General features: G+C 34.4%; 1 protein-coding gene across 1 annotated transcript; it reads left to right on the top strand.

The window, feature by feature from the left end:
• Window positions 1-21,568: 21,568 nt before the first annotated feature.
• Window positions 21,569-23,542, top strand: LOC145269668 (uncharacterized). The gene has a single exon (XM_080125378.1). The coding sequence runs from the start codon at window positions 21,697-21,699 to the stop codon at window positions 23,392-23,394; it is 1,698 nt and encodes a 565-aa protein (XP_079981504.1). The 5' UTR covers window positions 21,569-21,696; the 3' UTR covers window positions 23,395-23,542.
• Window positions 23,543-24,664: the final 1,122 nt, after the last annotated feature.

Genomic DNA, 24,664 nt, shown 5'->3' with positions numbered 1-24,664 from the left:
TTAATTATTATTTTTGTATAAAATAATTTAAAAAAAATGTTTGTATTTTTTTACGATTTGCCCCAGCGTAATATAAACACCCCAACCACTTCCTATTAAGAATGGCTTTCGGAATAACCCCATCCCTAACCTCCCCATGTTAAAAATGGCTTTCGAGGTTGGGTGGATGTTTATTCCGAAAGCCGTTCTTAACATGGGTGGGGTGTTTATAATACGCTGGGGCAGGTTGTAAAAATTTACCAAAATGTTATTGTTTCGTTGTTTTGAATATTTTTCCGTATTATAAAAAATTTGCAAACGACAATTAATTAAAGTAGTTAAAAGTAACTAAAAACGTAATATTACTTCATGACGAAATATTTATTGATTTCTTCATTTTTTAATTTTTTTTTAAATTAAATTTTTTATCTGACACTATTTTACTGTGGGAAAGATTTTTCCTATTTACAATGTCTCCCCACGGGACAGAGTTAGACACCAGGGTCGTTTTTTAATGTGGAGAAGAGGAACAAAAATAAAAAAATTGTCTCAGTCGTGACGGATTTCTCCTTCACTGACAGGGAACAAGAAATTGAAGTGCAGCAGCACTGCAGACTGCGGCAAACAGATACTACACTTTGAGGTATTTATTCGCTCCCCCACTGAGCAAATTAGGCACAAGGCCGATTTTTAAAGTGAGGAGTGAAGGGGAAATGGGGACCAAAACTCCCCGGGGAGTAGGGTAGCTTAGTGACAATTGATATGAAGGGTTGCCCCTACATTGACCAAGGTCTTATATGTGGGATTGCTCTCACATATGGTCTTTGCTTGCAGTATCTGCCGGAACAGATATTACACTTTGATCTTGACCCGAAAGGGCCGCAGAAAATGTTTTGTTAACGGGGATGCGAAACTTGAAGATAATCGTGACGATCAATGTAAGCTAGAGTACAAACTAAATACATACTCGGTTTGTTTTACAATCAACGTCGATACGAAGAAATGGTCAAGAAATCAAATATCTGTAGGGGTTCAGAAGTTTAAATGAAATTAAATTTCCTCGCCCCAAACAAGATAATAGAAAAAAGGGAATGAAACAACGACACCTCCTTCTGATGTAAAATGCACCGCATTTATTTTTAACAAAAACAATAAGGTGATTACACAAAGGTCTAATTGATGAGAGTGCTTCGAAGTTATTATGATTAAAATGCTAGGCGAAAGTCCTTCGTGGAATTAATGAGTTTTGAAGGTTAAAGTCCTGTGTGAAAATAATAAGATTAATTTAAAGTTTGTGTTTATCTGGCGAAGTTCGCCTTGCTTTAAGTCCCATGAGGAAAGTAATTCGAGAAGAAAGTGATTTAGAAGATGTGCGGAATGAATGCGTGTGTGCATAAGTGATTTTTGAGTGTCCGCGTGGGAGTGTTGGCGATGTTGGCGGTATTGGCAGTGACGATGTTGTGAACATGAAAGGCATGTTCTCATTGTGTCGTCGAAGGGAGATGAGAGGGAAAAAGCTGAAATCTCTCAGTAGACGACTGTTCTATACATTTTGGGCGGCTCCAGAACACAATTGCTACTGCTGATATTTTGGTTTTTGGAAAAGCGTTAAAAAGACAATTTTCTTAATTTTTTCATTGGTTACTTGTGTCACAAGATGGTGCTTCCAACTACATACGCCAAAAATATATTATTTTAATTGGAATTCATTATTGAGATGAGTATTATTTATATTAATTTATTTATTGCGGACTATTATTCTCATCTTTATTAGTTGGTGTTTCACAACGTTTCGGCCAACTATTCCTCAGGCCTTCCTCAAGTGGTAACTGCGACGGATAGGAATTTTTAATCTCCTAACTGCATTTTCAGCAATCACTGCCATCCGTAGTTGTTGTCGTCTCACCACATTTTTGGCTAAGTAAGCCTCTGATTGCCTTTGGGTAGGATTGAAACCGCTATCTTCAGACAATCATCACCTGGAACCGTAGAGATTCAACGTCTCTATCAACTACGTCACGGGCCTCGGAGGGCAATTAAGATTGGATTTTTTGATCTTATAAATCCACGTTTATTTATTATATGATCTTCCATAGTCGGGTCCATACCGAATGGTATTTATATTATTTTAATTGGAATTCATTATTGAGATGAGTATTATTTATATTAATTTATTTATTGCGGACTATTATTCTCATCTTTATTAGTTGTTGTTTCACGACGTTTCGGCCAACTATTGCTCTGGCCTTCGTTAGGTGGTAACCGCGATGGATATGAACTTCGAATCTCCTAACTGCATTCTCAGCAATCACTGCCATCCATAGTTGTTGTCGTCTCACCATGTTTTTGGCCAAGTAAGCCTCTGATTGCCTTTGGGTAGGATTGAAACCGCTATCTTATGACAATGCTCATCTGGAACCGTAGAGATTCAACGTCTCTATCAACTGCGCCAAGATAAAGACGACCTCCGTTTGTAAATTGTAGATATTATAATCTAGGGAGTATATAAAAAGTTGTAAGACGTGGTACCCCGAGCCCCCCCCCCGAAAAACGCTTTGCCAGATATACAAACAAAACGCACACACATACACAGTTTCGCTTTTATATAATAGATGTCCCTTGCTTAGAGAGAACTCTCCTAAAATGAAAATTAATTTTCTTGGGAATGCTAAACTGCATTAATACCACATTTTTATTTCTATAGGCTCCGTAAACTGCGGAAGTACCCTGTTTTTTTTTTGTTTTTTGTTTTTTTGCAAATATTCGTTTTCTTTACAAAAACAGTTTGTAATGATTATATTAAAAATAGATCATACGTTTCATCATGACTTTACATTATCTAAGAAGAAGATTATCAGAAGGGACATTTCCTGCACTGTCACCATCTTCCAGTCTGTGGAACAGCAACTGAAACTGCATAAACATTTATGCTGACGACACTACCATCTGTGCTAACACATCAAAGGCCACAAATGACCAAGTTTTCTCTGATTCTCTCACCTCTGATCTTGAGCACATGGTACAATGGGGAAAGAGGTGGCTGGTTACTTTTAATGCATCTAAAACTAAGTTTCTATCTTTACATCATTAACGTTCTGATCCCCGTCTGCCATCAATTGAAATGAATGGCTCTTGTTTTGGGGAGGCTCTGTTTTGACAAGCTTCTGGGTCTGACTTTTACTGCTGATCTGAAATGGAACACATACATAAAATCCATTGCCAAAGTCGCCAAAAAAATGGTAGAATCCTTCTACTGTTCCAGTAGAAATCTCACTGCTGATGCAATTCTCTACGTGTATAAGAGCCAGGTACGTCCAAGGATGAAATACTGTTCCCATATATGGGCAAAAGCTGCTAGAAACAGCTTATCCTGCCTTGACAGAGTTCCAAATAGACTTTGTAGCCTAGCAGGGGGATGCCCTTTTCGCTTCTCTGCAACGTCTTTTCTAAGGAAGAGACGTTGTCAGCCTGTCTGCTTTATCGTTGTTTTCACGGCAAGTGCTCGTCTGAGTTCCAATCTATGGTCCTCTCTCACCAAACGTTCATTAAAAACACTCATCTACTTGAAATCACTATCAATAATTTCCCCCACTCTTTATCTGTGCCTAAAGCTAAACGTAGATTCCATGAACATAACTTCTTACTTAGAACTGCACACAGTAAGTTTGGGAAAAGGAGTTATAGATAAAAAAATTGACAAAATACGGTTAGAAACTTGCTCAATATATGCTACCATGACAACGTGTCAAAGAGAGAGTCGGGCGCCATTTTAAATTTTCCAATACATCGGTAAACACTATGTTTTTCGAGCTGAATAAACATGTTACATTGAATAAAAACACTAAAAACATATCCAGTTAGGTAGAAAAGTAACTTATCTTGCCTTTGATAACATTTATTTGTTATATATTTGTTATTTGACAAACTCAAAACAGTTTTTCATTTTTGACGAAATTAATATGTAAATTTGTTATAATATCGAAATACTAAAAATCGAGCGATTGAATTTCAAGTAAATCGAATGTGGCAATCCAAATTTAGCAAAACTAAATTTCCGCTAACTTTCTTCGATATCTGTTTTTATTAATTTTCTAATTTATCTTTTTCGTAAATTTTGTGATATTTTCATAACTGCGACATTACAATAACGCCATTAAAATATTAAAATAAACGCCATTTGTTCTGCTTGAATTTCAATATTTCGATTTTCGAATTTCGTTAACGGAGAACAAAAAAAATAATTTTACTATTTTATTATTTTTTTTTTAAATGTAGATTGAATTATCTCCCTTGCTTACTCTTTCCATTTTATAAGATTACGAAAACGAAGACAGAAACAGTTTTTCATTTTTGACGAAATTAACCTGTAAATTTTTTAAGTGCAAGTTTTTTGGGGTATTTTTTTTTTTTTATCGACAATTCATTGAAAACGAAATACGTAAAAAGGTAAGTATGTAACCAATACCGAAGTTAGTTTGTCTAAATGACGATTAAAAGAGTTTAAAGTTCTTTTTTTGTTTTTCATGTGGTAAAGTTTTACATTCAACTCAAGTTAGTACTTATGCATGATACGGACCGTGCTGAAATAATAACTTTATTACCTAGAAGTCCGTTCTTAACATGGGGAGGAGAGTGCGTTTTGTAACTACTTTCACATAACAATTTGACAAACAAAAGATATCGTAAAAGTTAATTTAAACTTCAACATCTTATCTTTAAAAAAAAAAAATAGCACGGTCCGTATTCTATATTTTTAATTTTTTTTTTTTTTTTAATTATTTTACTTTAAGGCCCGTCTAACGTTCGTAATATATATATATATATATATATATATATATATATATATATATTAGGCACCGCCAAAACTGGGGGGGGGGGCAGGTCAGTACTTTTTGACGGACCGTCTTTTTAAAAATCTACCAAAAATCAGGTAATTATCCGATCAATACGAAATTTTCAGCGATTATTAGGAGAAGAATGAACTTTATAACAGTGTACTTATTTTTCATAAACGATATTTATATATATATATTTTTTTGCTTACAACCCCCCCCCTTGTTTTGAAGTGGGAACAAATATGCTTAAAATAATCATCTGAAACTGAACAAAACATTGTGTTGTTGTAAGGGACAGAATTATAGATTAAAAAAAAAAAAATTGTTTTCATACCTTATTTTGACGTCTGAATATCAGAAGTTCGATTGTGTTTAATTATCCCGCTTTTGAGTTTTGAAGTGTGAAATTCGGTGAATATGTTAAGTAAAATAATTAATTTAAGTTAAGCAAAACAAACAAAAAAAATTTTTTATATTTATACGAAAAAAGCCATTTTAAAATTTTTGATAAATAAATTAATAATTTTTTTTTAGCGAGCCGATGCATGACCATTATTAAACAGAGCATGCTTTGAATAATCGATACAAAAAAAAAATTCGATAAATGTTGTGCCCTTTGTGTTAAAAATAGCATCATTTTTTTTTCGATCTCATTTGAAAACGTTTGCCGCCTTTCGACTACGGTGGACCAAACTCGCTGAAATAATTTTTTTTTATTCTGCTTTAAATTGCCCCCTCCCCCCATTTTGGGGAGCCTGGCCCCCACACACATACACATTAAAAACCAAACTCATACAAATGGTCACCCATCTGGTACTGGCCAGCCTCAGCTTAATAATACATTGAAATTTTCGTCACTGAAAAATAAGTTTTTTTGGCCTGTTTGGTCTTCCATAGTTTTCGTCTCATCAAAAGAAAACGTAAACAGAGTCGATCTGAACTCTACGGCGACGCGAAATATCTGGTTACCTATATGAATAAGTGGAATTATTTGAAATTCAGGTACTTATATTATAATATTTTTGCATATTCTCTTAGAAAATCATCCTAAATCTTAGTAAGACAATAAATGAATAAATAAATTATTTCAAAAACCCTTTTTTTTTAATATTTAAGTACGTTTTTTGTGCAAGACAAAAAATATCAATTGTTAACTTTTTGGGAAAATTTAACATTTAAAATTGAATTAAAAATAGTAGAAAAAGTTTTACATTATTCTGTTTTCTATATGATAAAATTCAGGATTTTATCTTTCTGGAAAAAAAAGTTACTCAGAAATAATGGATTTTAATAAATGTAATTTAGTTTTAAAAAACAACAACTTGATTTTGCGGCCATTTTTTGGCGGTGCCTAATATATATATATATATATATATATATATATATATATATATATATATATATATATATGGGTTTGTATGTACGCATAGATTCGAAAAAGTGTTCAAAAAACAAATATATAAGAAATAAATGTTATCAAAGGCAAGATACGTTACTTTTCTACCAAATTGGATACATTTTTTTTGTGTTTTTATTAAATGTAACATGTTTATTCAGCTCGAAAAACATGCAGTATTTACCGATGTATTTGAAAATTCAAAATGGCGCCCGACAGTCTCTTTAACATGGTAAGTTTGGGAAAAGGTCTTATAAATAATAAACTAGACAAAATACTAAAAATACCGAATATATGTCAACCTATGTCACGGTAACATATATTGAGCGAATTTCTAACAGTATTTTGTCTAGTTTATTATTTATAACATCTTTTCCTGAACTTACCGTGTTAAAGAGAGAGTCGGGCGCCATTTTGAATTATCCAATACATCGGTAAATACTGCATGTTTTCCGAGCTGAATAAACATGTTACATTTAATAAAAACACAAAAAATGTATCCAGTTTGGTAGAAAAGTAACTTATCTTGCCTTTGATAACATTTATTTGTTATATATTTGTTTTTTGAACACTTTTTCGAATCTATGTGTACAGTAATACAAACCCATATATATATATATATATATATATATATATATATATATATATGTGTGTGTGTGTGTGTAGAATTTTTTTTGGTGGGGGGGTGCTAAGTAATGCAGTTACTGATACTGATCCGCGCTATTTTTTAAATCGTATTTCCAAGTTTAATTAAAGTTTGGTACTAGTGCACTTATTGATCCGTGCTGAAATAATAACGTTGTTATTTAAAAAGCCATTCTGTACATGGGGAGGGGAGAGTGTTTTGTACCTATTCTGTACTTTAACCTTACAATTGAATAAAAAAAACATAAAACTTTAATTAAACTTGGAAAATACGATGGAAAAATAGCACGGATCAGTAAGTGCATTAGCGCCGTTTTATGATATGTTTTTTTATTCAGTTATAAAGAAAGTACAGAATAGGTACAAAATACCCTCCCCTCCCTATGTTAAGAATGGCTTTTTAAATAATAACGTTATTATTTCAGCACAGATCAATAAGTACACTAGTACCTTTTTTTTTATTTTTTATTTTTTTGTAGATTTCCATGTGCTATATGATAACTGTTTCCATCGGAGATTTACCGTTTGCATGGTATTAACGCTCAGACTATTTTCTGCCATTTAACAGCCTTCGTTTATGCTATGCACAAGCGCACGGTAGCATAAACAAAGGCTGTTAAATATGCACTCGTGTACGAAACTGCCTTCTCACATAGCGTAGTAATTTTTGGCGAACAATTTAAAATTTGACCGCAAATAAGTAATTTTCCAGATATTAAACGGGTGTGTTAAAAATATGCGCACTTGCACATACAAGTAAAAAATATGCGCGCTTGCGCATACAGAAATGGCCACCACTGATGACATATAGAATTACGTTGCTTAATGTCTGGAAAACTACTTGTTTGCAGCAGAAATATACACACGCTTGCATGTATAGAAATGGTCAACACTGATAACATAAGGAATTACATTGCTTAATATTCGGAAAACTACTTGCTTGCAGCAAAAATATGTGCGCGCTTACACTAACAGAAATGGTCACCGCTGATAAGGAATTACACATATCTGTATACACATTTTTCTTTATTTTTGTTTTTTTAATTTCCCCGGGTCTTTATTGAAAGATGAAAAAAAACAAAAAATGCCCTCTTCACTAGGTGACCAGAAAGTGGGTGCTCATTTTAAGTTAAATTTACATGAAAAAGTGATCACCCACTTTTTGAAAAAGTAATTTCTTCATATCATGAAAACTATTTCTCTGCGACGAAAATAGTTAGCAGATTGGTTTTTAGCACACTAAAATCTACAAAAAAAAAAAATATATTTTTCTATGCAAACGTGAGACAGGCCTTAAAGTAAAATTTTACCTTTTTTTTTTTTTACTATAGACACTAAACCGAAAAGTGACCAAAAAACAAATACATAAATGAATATTACCAAAGACAAGAAAAATTACTCTGTATTTTTTTACGAGAGTACCCAGCATAGTATAAGCACCTCCAACCTCTCCAAAGAAGGGCTTTCGGAAATAAACACTCCCAATCTCCCCATGTTAAGAACAGCTTTCAAGGTTAGGAGTGTTTATTCCGAAAACCGTTTTTAACATTGGGAGGTTGAGGATGTTTATACTATGTTGGGTATTCTCTTAAAAAAATACTGATTACTCTTCTACTTACCTAGATTAGTTTTTGGTGTTTTAACTTATTTTAAAGTGTTTAATAAGTGTGAAATGCAATTAGTACCGAGCACTTAAGTTAAACAGACAGCAAGATGGCGGATATGAGGCTGTCATGTTTAGAGACTGGATAATCGCTCCAAAATAAAACTAGCCAATAAATGTTACCATGACATTTATTGGGCGAATTTCTATCCATATTTTTTATTTTTAAGTTTTGAGCGATTATCAAGACTCTAAAGATGACAGCCTCATGTTGTCTGTTTAATTTGAGCGCTCAACATAACTTGCATTTCAAACTTAAACACTTTAAGTTAAACCCAAAAAAACTTGTGCAGGTAGAAAAGTAACTTATCTTGCCTTTGGTAACATTTTTGTGTTACTGTGCTTTTTGATTACTTTTTCGGTTGTTTATAGTACAAAAATAACTCAACTTATATTAAAAGAATTGCAGTTGATAAATTAGTAATAAAAATAAATAATAATTTATTTTACCTTGTTATTTGTGATCTATTTGATTTGAGTCGAAAAATTAATGGGACAATTAAGGACAGAGCACATATGAGCGCAGTGGAAAATGGCGGCAGTAGCGAAGAATGGCCAAAATTAACGGTTATAAAAAAAAAAAACTTTTGTTGGGAAAAAAATGCCGACCCAGATTTTTATATATTTTCAGTTTTATTTTCGTGAACTACTGAAGTAAAGAGTAAATATTTTAAAGTTAGCATGACTATCAATTCTGAGAAAAATAACCACCTTCTTGTCACTCGTTTACCTTAATAAAGATGGCCACCTTGATCAGAATTGGCTACCCAACGCAAATAGCTCACAAATAGGTGAGCCAAGCAAAATAAAGTGCTTTTAATTAAATTCCCAACTGTATTTCCAGTGTTTGTGTTAACCGGTGATCTTTTAAAACCAACACATTTCAGGTGAAAACATTATTACGTACTTATGTGTTATATCGAAATTAGTATATTAATTCCAAAAATTGCAAAAAAACAAATTCAGTAAAAAAATAGGTGTTTTTGTAGATGCTGATCTTTTAAAACCAACGCATTTCAGGTGAAAACATTATTACGTACTTATGTCTCATGTCGAAATTAATATAAATTCCAGAAAATAATCCAATGAAATTAATAATGAGTAAGAATAGAATTTATTTAATTATTGAGTTTTATACGTTTTAATGTGGAACAGTTGTGTGATCAACTCAGTATGATAAACTGCTTTAGCTTTGTTAACTTGAAATTAAGGGTTTGCCATTTTTAAGCAGAACGTAATTGTGGGTGACTTTTTTTTGTTAAAAATACGTCTAGCACATCTACTGGATCAATTTTTGGAATACATACTAATTTTGATATGACGCATAAGTATGTAATAATGTTTTTACCTAAAAAGTTCTAGGTTCTTATTTAGAATTACACTTATTTAAAAAATAAATAAATAAAAAGTACAGAAAATCTTTATGATCTACATACCTGTCACAGAACGAAGATGTCATATTCCAAAAATCATACAAATTGGTGGTCCTGGATATGATCTTAAACTATATCCGATGGTGAGGGCCCCAGCTTGCAGGCCTTAGGGAGTGTGGAGCCACCCTTTAATTGCCATTGCTCCCAGGTCCACTCTGACCCGGAGTGGTAGCACCTGTTCCCAACTATTGGTTAAATAGAATACGACTTAAAAAACAAATATGCTATATTAAAAAATCGTTCTCCAAAATCACCAGATTCAGCATTAAATAACCTGAAAAGGGTTGATATGCCGTAAAACAAAACAAACATACAAATTGGTCAAGTATTTTTTATTTATATATTAGACTAGCCTGGGTGCCCAGTGTTGTCTGGGTGTTTGGAGGTGGGTGTTCAGCAAAAAAAAAAAAAAGTTGTAGTAGGCAGGCAGGCTTGAACCCATGACGAGGAGGCAGAAAAGAAAGTGGAGGTGTGTGTAAGGGTGTTGGTTGAGCAAAAAAAAAAAAGAAAATTGCAAGTGCAAAAAAAAAAGTGGTAGTAGGCACGCAGGCTCAAACCTATACCACGAAGGAGGAAAGGAAACTGAAAACAAAAATGTGACGCGTTAGCTGTTGCACCCATTGCCAAACCGGAAGTGACATAATTTAAACTAAGGCTAGAGGCAATGACTTTCGAAAATATCAGCAAAAAAAAGTGACCCCCCTCGCTGTAGAAAAGTGCCCAGTTGAGGATGTAGGAATTAATATTTTTGGCCAATTTTTCAATATTTGTCGTCTGAAGGGTCAAACTTTAAAATGATACCAATCTCCCATAAATCTGTCGCCTTTTCTGAAAGTTTTTGCAAGACATACAAACATACACACATACATTTAAACAGGCAAGTGAAATTTATAATATAGATTAGAATGGTGATCTTTTAAACTAATGCATTTTAGGTGTACAAATTACTAAGCACTTACATGCCATATCAAATTTAGTATGAACTCCAAAGAAAAATTCCAAAAAATGATCCAGTACAATAATAATTATAAGTAAAAATAAAATTTATCGAATTATTGTTTTATGTTTTAATGTGGAACAGTTGTGTGACCAATTTAGTATGATGAGCTGCTTAAATAGACGTTATAAGCCTTTTAAGTTAGCGTGACTATCAATCCAAGAAAAAGTAACCATCTTCACTTGTTTAACTTGATCAAGATGGCTACATTGCTTAAGATCAATAGTTATGTTAACGTGAATTAAATATGCTTAACTTAAATTAAATATTATAAATAATATATAGAGTTATGCTAATTTCTATTAAATATTTTATAACGCAAATAGGTCACAAATATATAAGACAAGCAAAATAAAGTGGTTTTGACTAAATACCCAACTGTATTTCCAGTGCTTGTGTAGATTGGTGATTTTTTTTAAAACTAACGTGTGTCACGTGTATTATTTAGTTGGAATTCATTATTGCAATTACGATTATCAATTTATTTTTATTGCGGACTATTATCCTCATCTTTTCTTAGTTGCTGCTTCACAACGTTTTGGCCAACTATTCCTCTGGTCTCCGTCAGGTGGTAATCGCGATGGATAGGAACTTCGAATCTCCTAACTGTATTCTCAGAATTACTGCCATCCATAGCCAGCTTTGGGTAGGATTGAAACTACTATCTTCAGACAATTCTCACCTGGAACTGTAGAGATTCAACATCTCTATCCACCGCGTCACGGGCCCTGAAACGTCATGAAACAACAACTAAGATGAGGATAATGGTCCGCAGTAAAAATAAATTAATCGTGCATTTTATTTAACTTTATTTAAATTTTTTTTATTGCATTTTCACCCCCACCCCCCCCAAAAAAAGGCACAGTGCCACTTTGATATAAGGGGCTACTACATAATTTGCAGGGGTACTATGTAGGGAGTTGAGCAGCAAGATGTCTGTTTGCATTACACTTTAACTTCTGCATGTCAGTAAACTCGGGGAAACAGGAACCCAGAAGGGAATTCCAAAGTCAGTCATAGGGAAGAAACTATTAAAGTAGAATATATCTATTATATATATATATATATATATATATATATATATACATAGGGTGTCCACAAAGTCTGGCTACATTATGTAACCAGACTTTGTGGAAGCATCCTGTAGCTTATGTAGCCAGACTTAGTGGGAACCCTGTGTGTGTGTGTATATACACACACACACACACACGTGTGTATGTGTGTGTGTGTCTATATATATATATATATATACAGTGCGTTACTTGCTTTATTGCAGATCACATTTTCCTTGATAACTTTTTTATTACTAAACGTAATTAACTGAAATTTTGTACAGCTATAGAAAATACATTGATAAGTTAATCCATAAAATTTTATCTAAATATTCTTACTAGTTCAAAAGTTATAACAATTTTTGAAAAATATGAAATTTTTACTGTTTCTCGCTTTATTGCAACGTATTGAAAATACAGTTTAAAGGTAATAAAAGTATGAATTTATTTGTTAATTTAATTCAAATTAGTAACAATAACAGATATATAACCATATAGAAATCAAATACAACCCACAAAGCGTGACATTTTAACGAAAAACGAATGATTTATCAACATAATTTCCCTTCCTTGCAATCACCTTAAACAGTCTATTATCAACAGATGAGGTTAGTTTTTTTATTTGAGAAGGTGTTATGGTCCTAGACACTTCAAGAATTTTATTCCAAAGGGTATCTTTTGATGTGAATTGCCGTCCTCCTTCATAAACCCCTCTTTTCAGAATTGACCAAAAGTTCTCTATTGGGTTCAGGTCAGGAGAACAAGGCGGCCAGGTCATGAGAGTTTCGTCTTTGATCCACAGATACTCAAGGTAGGATTTGTTAGCTTTTGCAGCGTGAGATGGAGCGTTATCGTGCATAAAAGTAAGGCGTCTACGACGAAGAAGTGGAAGGTCGTCCAGCCAAGGTGACAAATGCTCCTCCAAAAACTGGATGTATGTTTGGCTGGTAAGTTTAACGCCGTCAGACACTCTGAAGGGTCCTAAGAGTTCATCTCCAACGATTCCAGCCCAAAACATAACTCCTCCCCCTCCTTGTTGACGCCTGATACGATATGGCATAGGATCTCCCTTAGGACTCCAAACTTTAGCCCATCCATCTGGATCATCCAGCGTGGCTCTCGATTCATCCGTGAATAAAACTTATTGAAAGTCTGTTTTCATGTATTTTTGTGCCCAAGCTATGCGTTTTATCATGTTAGTTTGGTTCAAAGGAGGTTTTGAAATGGGTTTTACGTTTCTTGCAATTTCGTTTAAAATACTACGTCTTGTTTTTCTTGACATTGCAGCAACGCCAGCTTTTATAAAAATAGACCTGCTGGTGTCATTTGGGTCCTTATTGACTTCTTTGCTTATTTTTCGCATGTCACGAGGAGAAATGACCTTTCTTTTGCCCTTATCCTTACGTGGTGAAATCTTTGGCTTCTCCACAAAGGATGCCACAGTTCTCTTATCTCTACCAAGTTCTTCTGATAACTGGAGAATTGTAAGACCCTCTGCAAGACCTGCGGTTATCCTGTTCTTCTCTGGTGCAGTCAATCGTCCGTTTTTAGGCATTTTTAGAACTCCTGCAATAAAGCGAGAAACAGTAAAAATTCCATCTTTTTCAAAAATTGGTATAACTTTTGAACTAGTAAGAATATTTGGATAACATTTTATAGACTAACCTGTCAAAGTGTGTTCAATGGCTGTACAAAATTTGAATTAATTATGTTTAGTATTAAGAAAGTTATTAAATAAAATATGATCTGCAATAAAGCAAGTAACGCACTGTATATATATATATATATATATATATATATACAGGTTGCCCACAAAGTCTGGCTACATAGTCTGGCTACATAATCTACAGGATGCTTCCACAACGTCTGGCTACATAATGTAGCCAGACTTTGTGGACACACTGTATATATATATATATATATAAAAGTTTTTTAATTTTTTTTTCATAATATTATTATTTTGTATTCCTGCACGTCACCAATTAAAAACGAATAAAGAAAAGTTATAAGCTTTTATACTTTTCGCATTCTTTTTTATTCATATATATATATATATATATATATATATATAACTCGCTAGATACAGCCACTCTGATGAGTCATAGACGACAAAACACGTGTCAGTGGATAATTACATTTTAAAAATAATATATATATATATATATATACACTCCTATAAATTTGTGTATTCATATTAAAGAACCTTTATTTAAAAGTAGAATACAACTTTGTTATATATGGGTTGTTGAATTGCATTTATCTGCAAAAGATCTAGCTAATTTGCATATTTTTTAAACATTCATTTTAATTAATTCCCTATTAGTTTTTTTAGTTTTCTTATGGGATGATCATCTTTAGTTAAATGCTATGTGTAATTATATTCATGCAGATATTCTACATGATTTATACTTGCATAATATTTGTATAAAAAGGTTATAGTAAACACAAACCTATTTATATATTTATGTATGTGTATATATATTTGTTTAAAAATTTTTGTTTACCAAACTGTCAGTTTTTGGTCTACAGACATGAAACTTAATATATAACGTATTCGAACCCATGCAATATTTTATATTTGGGCCAGGGAAAATCAGTGCAAAAGTGTAAAAATTAAAAAGATGGAATTTGCCAGGTGATGGTCGAACGACAGCATTAAGAATATGCATGCATAACGTAATAGCTATTGGTTTATGTTTTAATTTTTAGTCTTGCAGCAAACATATCTTCATAGCTCAGGTGTTAACATCAAAGGAAAAAGTACATTTTAAGCTGAATGTTTTGATTTAGATCCTCAGTGGCAATACTGGGTTTCCTGCTATATATGTCGTTTCGGCGGTAAGGTTTCGATCCTGGCTTGAGATAGTTGCTAGTCTAGCCACACTGACGAGCTGTGAAACAGCGAAACAGTACTGTATGTGGATGACTATAATGCTCCCTATCTTGGGTTGAGCATATTGGGAAGTGATACACAAATTGCCATTAGCATATTAAGTGATGCTCTTTGTGTAAACAAATTGAGCTTAGGTATTTGGACAATTTCAAAACATTGTTAATTCATTGCCCACATAGCAGCAGCCAAATAGCACAACTGTTAGAAGCTCCAACTGTTGTTTCGGCGGTCGGGTTTCGATCCTGGCTTGAGATAGTTGTTTGTCTAACTGCACTGATGAGCTGTGAAGCAGCAAAACAGTACTGTATGTGGATGACATATAGTTATATATATATATATATAACTACTTCATTTACTTACATAAATTTAATATACGAAAGTATGGATTTATGCGTAAACTTTAAGTATTTACTTCAAAAGTGCTGAATACGTAGGTAGAGCTAGTATATAAAATATATATGGTGATTAAGCTACACTGAATATTCTGCGTTTCATCCACTGTAGGATTCGTCAGGCTTATGCGCGAATTCTGTGGTTGGTTCTTGTTTTTATATATGTTGAGGATTTCTAATTAGCCAATCAGCTTTCTAATATCCACCGCGCCCCTTCCTATAAAACCACTAACCTAGTTCTAAAACAGATCCTTTGTTCGATAAAATGCATGCCCATTGGCTGATAGGAAGGGGCGCGGTGGATACTAGAAAGCTGATTGGCTAACTAGAAATCCTTAGCATATATAAAAACAAGAAGCAACCACAGAATTCGCGCATAAACCTGACAAATCCTATAGTTGGATGAAACACAGAATATTCAGTGTAGCTTAATCGCCATATGTATTTTATAAATTACTATATATATATATATATATATATATATATATATGGTCTCGAAATATAATGGATTAAAGTTGTACGAAAACAAACACAAAAAAAACTGATGTAATGGATCATATGTGGTTAGAAATTTATCAATTTCAGTCGGACACATAGACCTTCCTATGTTTATAATAATATATCTGGTGCTGCATATTTCTTCATAGAGTATATCTAAATTTATGCACGCACAGTGTATGTCAGAGATGCTCTAAAGTTTAAATGATAATAGTTTTTATTATAATAAAAACATATACTAAGTAAGAAATTGTATGAAATGTATACCAACTAATAAATATAACTCGCAATCTTTTGTTCTCAGATGAATTCATGGTTGGTTTCATAACTTCCCTCGGACACAATGTTACATCAGAGTTTCAGAGAAACTACACATTCTGTAAATGTCGATATGGATTATACTTGTCTACGTATGTGTGCGACATAACTCACATATAAATGCTCGTTTATAAATAGGAATATAAGTAAGAGTATACCAATAAAAAGTTCGCTTGTCTCTGTTCTCATTACTTTGAATTAAGTTGTGTACTATTCTTATTTCGTATTTTCATCCCATCGTATTTTCCCAATACAATATATGTGATGCAATGTAATGTTAAAACATGCGTCTTTAATCGGGCTTATCTAAAAAACTCTTATTAAGTCAGTTTGTACCGCAGCTTCTATTTATGTACATTGCATAGTTATCATTATAGAGCCAATTCTCTATTGATTATTATATTGTACCCATTATATAGTAGTGATTTCAAAGGTTTTATAAAAATATAACGTGGATGCCATCAGGTAGAATCTAAAATTAAACATATAGCTCTCCAGCCTTATTAGTTACTGCCTGACCTAAATTCATGCACATACAAAAACAGAAAAAATAAAGATTGAAATGTATATTTACACATGCATAAAAAATTTGGATCTCTAATCGAATTTGGTGCACAGGTCTGAATTTACTATATCTCAAGTTTCAAGTCTGTAAACTATAAATTGAGAGGGGAGTTTGGTAGTGATCATTCCTCAGACAGACAAGGTCACCTTATATAGATAAATAAATGAAATAGTTTCAGAAGTTCAGATCTATTCAGATTTGTAAAAAAATAAAATCTATGTTTGGTTGAAATTATTTGTTCTGTATTTCGTTTTCGATTTCATTAAAGATTAGAAAAACTTCATAAAAATGGAACACTAGCAGCCCAGATGTAAAATGCATTTAAATATGTGTATTATAATTATAGACCCTTTTCTCTATTGATTATTATATTGTACCTATTTACTATGCCTCCCCACGGGACAGAGTTAGACACCAGGGTCGTTTTTTAACATGGAGAAAAGGTACAAAAATAAAAATTGTCTCAGTCATGAAGGATTTCTCCTCCACTGAAAGAGAACGAGAAATGGAAGTGCCGCATCTGAAGAAGAGATACTACACTTTGATCTTGGCCAAAAGGCCAAGTAGCCTATTATTGTAGTAGTGATTTGAAAAGTTTAAAAACATATCACCTGGGTTCCATGAGCCAAAGTCAAAGCTAAAACGTTAATAACACATGCATATCAAACAAATTAACACAGTAAAATGTATGAATGTATATTTGCTCATGCATAGAGCATTTTGATTCCTTAGCAAGTTTCTAAAAGCCGAATCAATTTTGTTCTACAAATACAAATATTCCATACATCTAGTTTTAAGTCTGTAGATAAAAACTAAAAAGTAGTTTGGTAGAAAACATTGCGCACACAAACAGATGTCACTTTTATTTACTCTAGCTGCAGCTACAAATTCTATGCACAATGTAGAAAATATGCACAAATAGAACAGTACGTAATTGTGGAATGAAGCTAATCACATAATAAGGAACCAAGAAAAGACCAACAGTGAATTAATAAAAGTTGGTTTTTTGAAAGAATATGCAAATTAGTTATCCTTTTTTATTCACCATAAGCATATAAGGAAGCTGCTTGTCTTGAAGTGATTCCACATCTCTCCCTTTTTGTAATGCCTCCCAGAAACCTTTATGATGACTTTTCTATTTCCTATAGTGATGTCAGAGATCTTCGGTAAAATTTTGTCTTGAAGTGATTCTGCATTTTTCTCTTTTTTTATTTTTGAATTTTCATTTTTATTCTATAATGCCTTCTGTTTTGTTTTTTTTACGCGGTGGTCACCACTTATCAAGGCCTGGAAGCCATTCAGGGATAAGGGTTATTGCAAGTGCAGTACGTTAGTGTGGAGATTTAATGAAGTGTCTACTTAAAAGGGGGCGGTTCATCAGGAATTTGTTTACGTTGGACTTTAAGACATCCAGGTTGTAGTCTGGTGGGAAGCTGGCAGACGGAACAGAGTTCCACAGGCGTGCAGTTCTAAGAAAGAAGCTTTGTTCATGGAATCTACGTTTTCATTTAGGCACAGATAAAGAGTGGGGAAAATTTTTGACATTGGATTTAGCTAGACGGCTGTTTTTCGTAAAAGATTGGCAAGGGGGGATGAGAGATTGGAGCTCAGACAAGCACTTGCTATGGAAATAACGATAAAACAAAGACAGGCTCGCAACCTCTCTTCTGTGAGAGAGAGGCTGCAGGGAAGAGTAAAGGGCATCCCCCACGAAACCACAAAGTCTATTTTGTACTCTGTCAAGGCAGGATAGGCTGTTTTTAGCAGCTCCTGCCCAGATATGGCAGCAGTATTCCATCCTTGGGCGTACTTGGCTTTTATATAGATAGAGAATTGCATCAGTAGTGAGATATCTTCTGGAGTGGTAGAAGGATCCCATCATCTTTCTAGAGACCTTGGCAACAGACTTGATGTACGTGTTCCATTTCAGATTAGGAGTAAAGGTCAAGCCCAGAAGCTTGTCAAAACATGGGGCTTCTCCTAGACGAGAGCCATCCATTTCAATTGATGTCAGATGGGGATCAGATCGTTGATGATGTAAAGATAGGAGTTTGGTTTTAGATGCATTAAAGGTAACCAGCCATGTCTTCCCTCACTGAACCACGTGCTCGAGATCAGAGGAGAGAGAATCAGAGAGAACTTTGTCATTTATAGCCTTTGATGTGTTGCCGTAGATGGTTGTGTCATCAGCATAGATGTCAACGAATGATTTAAGCAGGTGTTTAGGGAGATCATTGATGTAGATCAGAGAGTTGGACCCAGGATTGACCCTTGAGGGACTCCAGCATTGATACTGCAGGCCTCTGATTTTTGTCTATCAACCACTACTCTTATGAGCCTATCAGAGAGAAATGATTTAATGATAGAGAGAACATTTCCAGTTATACCGTAGCTGGAGATCTTGTGAAGTAGGCCTTCATGCCCTATCTTGTCGATATAATCGTTAGCACATCTGCTGTAGATCTTGCAGAACGGAAACCATATTACATGTCACTAAGAAGGTTATTTCTGCTGCGGTGGTTGGCTATTTCTCTATTTAATATGGATTCCAGCAACTTACCCAAGAAACACAGGAGACTTATTGGTCTGTACTGAGAGGGAGTCACCTGAATTCTTAAATACAGGGCATACTGATAAGGTTTTCCAGGAAGTTGGAAAGCACTTCTTAAGGCAACGCTTAAACAGTTTCGTAAGTATGGGAGCAAGTTCTGGTTGAACTATAATGCCTTCAACAAATTTTTATTTTTATTCTATAATGCCTTCTACAAATTCACACAACACACACCTTTCTATTTTCTATAACGACATCAGAGATCTTGCGCCAAATTTTACCTATTTGAATTGATTTTACATTTCTTTCTTTTAAGTTTTAAATGCCTTCCATAAATCAACGCACCAAACACCTTTCTATTTCTATATGACGTCAATCTTTGTTTTGAAGTGTTCAATATTGCTCTTTTTTTTTTTAATATTTAAGAAATATTATCTTGTGAATTGTCAGTTTCCAGTGAATAACTGATGTGAACCCAAGTTGGGGCCACAGAAGGAAAACACAAAACACAGATTTGGTGTAAGAAATATATATTAACTAAAAAGGTGACAATGATAGAATTCAGAGTAAGTGTAGCTTACTATCTGGTGGTGTCTATTATGGATAGTCGTATGTGCTGTGCACTGTTGGTACTTCTGCTGATTCTACGGTATCATGATACATATATATACGACACAATCATGTTGATATACCAGTTCTCACCAGGTCACTGAAGTTAAGCAACGTTGAGCTTGGCTAGTACCAGATGGGTGACCATTTAGGAAGGTGAGGCGCAAGGTAAAATAGCAGGTTGAGAAATTGGCGTGGGCTATTCTTCTCCTGAGGGTAAATGGACTCTCTTAAGCCATGTCTAGTGATGGCGTCACGATAAAAAATACCCTTGATGGCCCTGGCGAAGCATCGGGTATTCAGCTACCGACATGATGGATGGATGATACTGTCCTCTGAGAGTGTTATTCCACATTGTAATATAGAACTGTTGTAGGTAAGTTAGTTTACCTTATCTTAAGTAGTGTTAGGTCTTTAAAAAATGTTTGCATTATTCCTGCTTTATATTTTAATTACTGTTTGAGTTTTTTTAATATTCATCGCAAACTTTCACAAGAAACACCCGTCTAGCAGAAAACACTATCAATAATTTCCCCTACTCTTTATCTGTGCCTAAACCTAAACGCAAATTCCATGAACAAAGCTTCTTTATTAGAACTGCATACTTGCAGAACTCTCTCCCTTTTGCCTGCTTTCCAGTTAGAATGAGCTCATACTCTCCTATCTCACAGAAGAGATGCTGCGAGTTTGTCTCTGCTTTATCGTTATTTTCATGGCAAGTGCTCGACTGAGCTTCAATTTTTGATCCCTCCTTGCCAAACTTTCACAAGAAACACTCGTCTAGCTGAAAATACTACCAATAATTTCCCCCCCCCACTCTTTATCTGTGCCTAAACCTAAACGTAAATTCCATGAACAAAGCTTCTTTATTAGAACTGCACGCCTATGGAATTGTTCTTCCGTTTGCCTGCTTTCCAACTGACTACAATATGGTTGCCTTTGTGTCTTGATGAGCCGTTCCATATAAGTTAACATATTTATCAAATTTCCATTACTAACGGTTACTATATTGTCCAATTTCTACTGTACACTCTTTAACTCTTATTCTCCAGTGGCCTCTTGGCCTTGACAAGTGCTGATGCCTATGTAAAAAAAGAAATAAAATAAAATCTTTTAATCTATTCGCAGGTAACAGTGATGATGATGATGACGATGATGATTGAGAGTTTTATTTGCAAACACATTTGATGAAAAGCTTATTCTCTTGAATTCTGTTGATAAATATTACTGTTAACTTTTCATATTAACACTGAAACAATGTTAAAGAGAAATAGTTGGTAAAGCATGAGTTCGTCAGTTTTCTCTCCAAATTTAAAAACTCGAAATCTGTAAAAATGTTTTGTATCCAATATAGCTGCAAATCCTGGAAACATGTTTACCAGAAAAAAACAGTTGGAAATAAGTCATACACCAACCACCATGACTATACAATTCCTACAGTTACATACCTAGAAAATGCTGTCAGTGATATGGGACAAGAGCTGGAAAAGAAGTAACCTTAGTAGAAGTCAGTGTCCCCAATGATGCTGGTTTTGACAGGGATGAGAGGATAAGATAAAATACCAAAGTCCTATGCACAGCATGAAAAGAAACTGGAATCTAAGGAAGATCTCTGTCAGTTCAGTAATTATAAAAGTAACAGGCTCATGAAAGAATAATTATCAAAACTACTTTCTGAATACATCCTGTGAACCAAGTGCAAGAGAGATCAAAACATTCAGATCTCGGTTGCAGTCCCTGAAAGGGCAGGTGAACATCAATCATCTGGTAAGATACCCCATCCCTAGCAAAAGCAAAAAATACAAGGAAATTGAAAAATAAAGAAATAAAAGGTTTATGGTTCACCATACATGCTAAAACTTTGACAAGAATGGAAATACATTCTGGAGAGAAGCTTTATTTCTCTAAACTATGTGACACATATACAACAAAACTGTGTCTAAAAGAAAGCATTCAAACAAACACAAAATCTTATTCTTGCCGAGTTTGTGACTCATCATTTGCAACAAAATCTGACTTAAAGAGGCATTCACGAATTCACACTGATGACAAACCTTTTCATTGTGAAGTGTGCGGTTCATCATTTCGAACAAACTCTGATTTAAAGAGACATGTACGTATACACACTGGAGAGAAACCATACTCTTGTGAAATATGTGGATCTTCTTTTTCACAGAACGGTCATCATAAAAGACACCTGCAAATACATATTAGAGATAAGCGGTTCTCGTGTAACATATGTGCCTCATTGTTTGTGACTAAAAATGCATTAAAAACTCACATTCAAGTTCACAAAAAAGTTAAATCTTTTTCCTGTGAAGTGTGCGGCTCTTTGTTTACAAAACGGCTTGATTTAAAAAGACATATCAAAATCCATAACAAAGATAAGCCTTATTCTTGTCAAGCATGTGGTTCATCATTTCGAACAAACTCAGATTTAAAAAGACACATACGTATCCACACCGGAGAGAAACCATATTCTTGTGAAATATGTGATGCCTCTTTTTCACAGAACGGTCATTATAAAAGACATTTGCAAATACATATTAAAGATAAGCAGTTCTTGTGTAACATATGTGCCTCATTGTTTATGACTAAAACTGCATTAAAAGCTCATGCGGAAACGCATGCAAAAAATAAGTCTTTTTCTTCTAAAGTTTGGGGCTCATTGTTTACAAAACAGCTTGATTTTAGGAGACATATGAAAACTCAAAACAGAGATAAACCTTATTCTTGTCAAATGTGTGACTCGTCGTTTCAAACAAACTCTGATTTAAAGAGACACTCACGAATTCACACTGGTGACAAACCTCATTCTTGCCAAGTTTGTGGTTCGTCATTTCGAACAAACTCTGATTTAAAGCGGCACATACGTATACACACTGGTGAGAAACCATATTCATGTGAAATATGCGGCGCTTCTTTTTCACAAAACGGTCATTATAAAAGACATTTTCAAATACACATTAAAGATAAGCAGTTCTCCTGTAACATATGTGCCTCATTGTTTATGACTAAAAATGACTTAAAAGCTCATGCGGAAACGCATGCAAAAAATAAATCTTTTTCTTGTAACGTTTGTGCTGCATCTTTTACAAAAAATTCTGAGCTAAAGACACATTTGCAAACATGCCATCTTAAAAGATCTTTTGCTTGTGAAGTATGTGGCTGTTCGCTTACAACACAGCTTGATTTAAATAAACATATTAAAATGCATAACAAAGATAAACCTCATTCTTGTCAAGCGTGTGGTTCATCATTTCGAACAAACTCTGATTTAAAGCGGCACGTTCGTGTCCACACTGGAGAGAAACCATATTCCTGTGAAATATGTGATGCTTCTTTTTCACAGAACGGGCATTATAAAAGACATTTGCAAATACACACCAGAGAGAAGCGTTTTTACTGTGAAACATGTCACTTATCGTTTACAAATGAAAAGCTTTTGGTTTTCCACATGCAAACACACATTGCAAACAAATCCTATTCTTGTGAAGACTGTGGCACAACTTTTTCGAAGATCAGTAATTTTCAACATCACATGCAAACACATACTGAGAGAACTTGAATGCCTAGTAGTGAGAACTTGAATGCCTACTGGACACTATCCTCGAGTGTCTAAGGTCTCTCTGTACAGGGGCTTGCCAGAACAACCTGGCATGAGGATTCTTTTCCCTGGAAGTAAAGCCTGACCAAATATTCAAAATCACATAGTATTCGCTGCCCAAATAAGATCTCACTATAGGTAACTTACATTAGCTTTTACGAGGAATGGTGCACCTTCTCCAAGTGATGTTACCTCAAGTAATAGCACAAAGCTGGATACTCAACCAGACTAGATAAATTCTTGTCCTAGAATCCAGTAAGACCAAGCTATCAAAATGAAAGATACACTACAATATATGAAAATGGTTAATTGGGGAGAGGAAAATTATGTTCTCAATTCTTTACTAACTCAGTGCTTGAGAGATAAAGAACTTAAATTGAACATTCGAATATCTATGTATCTCATATAGATTTCAAGTGTTAGCTCCAGGTTGTGGGCCCTTGATTTCTGAGAACTTCGACTGAAGTAAAATAAAACAAAAAGACAGAAGCAATCTCTGGAAGACCAAGCTGTAAGGAATACTTAGAAGCAATCCCTGGAAGACCAAGCTGTAAGGAATACTTAGAAGCAATCCCTGGAAGACCAAGCTGTAAGGAATACTTAGAAGCAATCCCTGGAAGACCAAGCTGTAAGGAATACTTAGAAGCAATCCCTGGAAGACCAAGCTGTAAGGAATACTTAGAAGCAATCCCTGGAAGACCAAGCTGTAAGGAATACTTAGAAGCAATCCCTGGAAGACCAAGCTGTAAGGAATACTTAGAAGCAATCCCTGGAAGACCAAGCTGTAAGGAATACTTAGAAGCAATCCCTGGAAGACCAAGCTGTAAGGAATACTTAGAAGCAATCCCTGGAAGACCAAGCTGTAAGGAATACTTAGAAGCAATCCCTGGAAGACCAAGCTGTAAGGAATACTTAGAAGCAATCCCTGGAAGACCAAGCTGTAAGGAATACTTAGAAGCAATCCCTGGAAGACCAAGCTGTAAGGAATACTTAGAAGCAATCCCTGGAAGACCAAACTGTAAGGAATACTTAGAAGCAATCTCTGGAAGACCAAGCTGTAAGGAATACTTAGAAGCAATCTCTGGAAGACCAAACTGTAAGGAATACTTAGAAGCAATCCCTGGAAGACCAAACTGTAAGGAATACTTAGAAGCAATCTCTGGAAGACCAAGCTGTAAGGAATACTTAGAAGCAATCCACGGAAAACCAAGCTGTAAGGAAATACAAATAG

Source organism: Euprymna scolopes, chromosome 45 (assembly GCF_053919585.1).
Source record: "Euprymna scolopes isolate OS-2025 chromosome 45, ASM5391958v1, whole genome shotgun sequence".
Taxonomy (NCBI): Eukaryota; Metazoa; Mollusca; class Cephalopoda; order Sepiida; family Sepiolidae; genus Euprymna; species Euprymna scolopes.
Note: the sequence above shows the minus strand (reverse complement) of the source record. Positions and strands in the feature narration are given on the sequence as shown.

Excerpts from the sequence above, each read along its gene's own strand:
- LOC145269668 (XM_080125378.1), top strand. The coding sequence starts at position 21,697 with ATGGAAATACATTCTGGAGAGAAGCTTTATTTCTCTAAACTATGTGAC.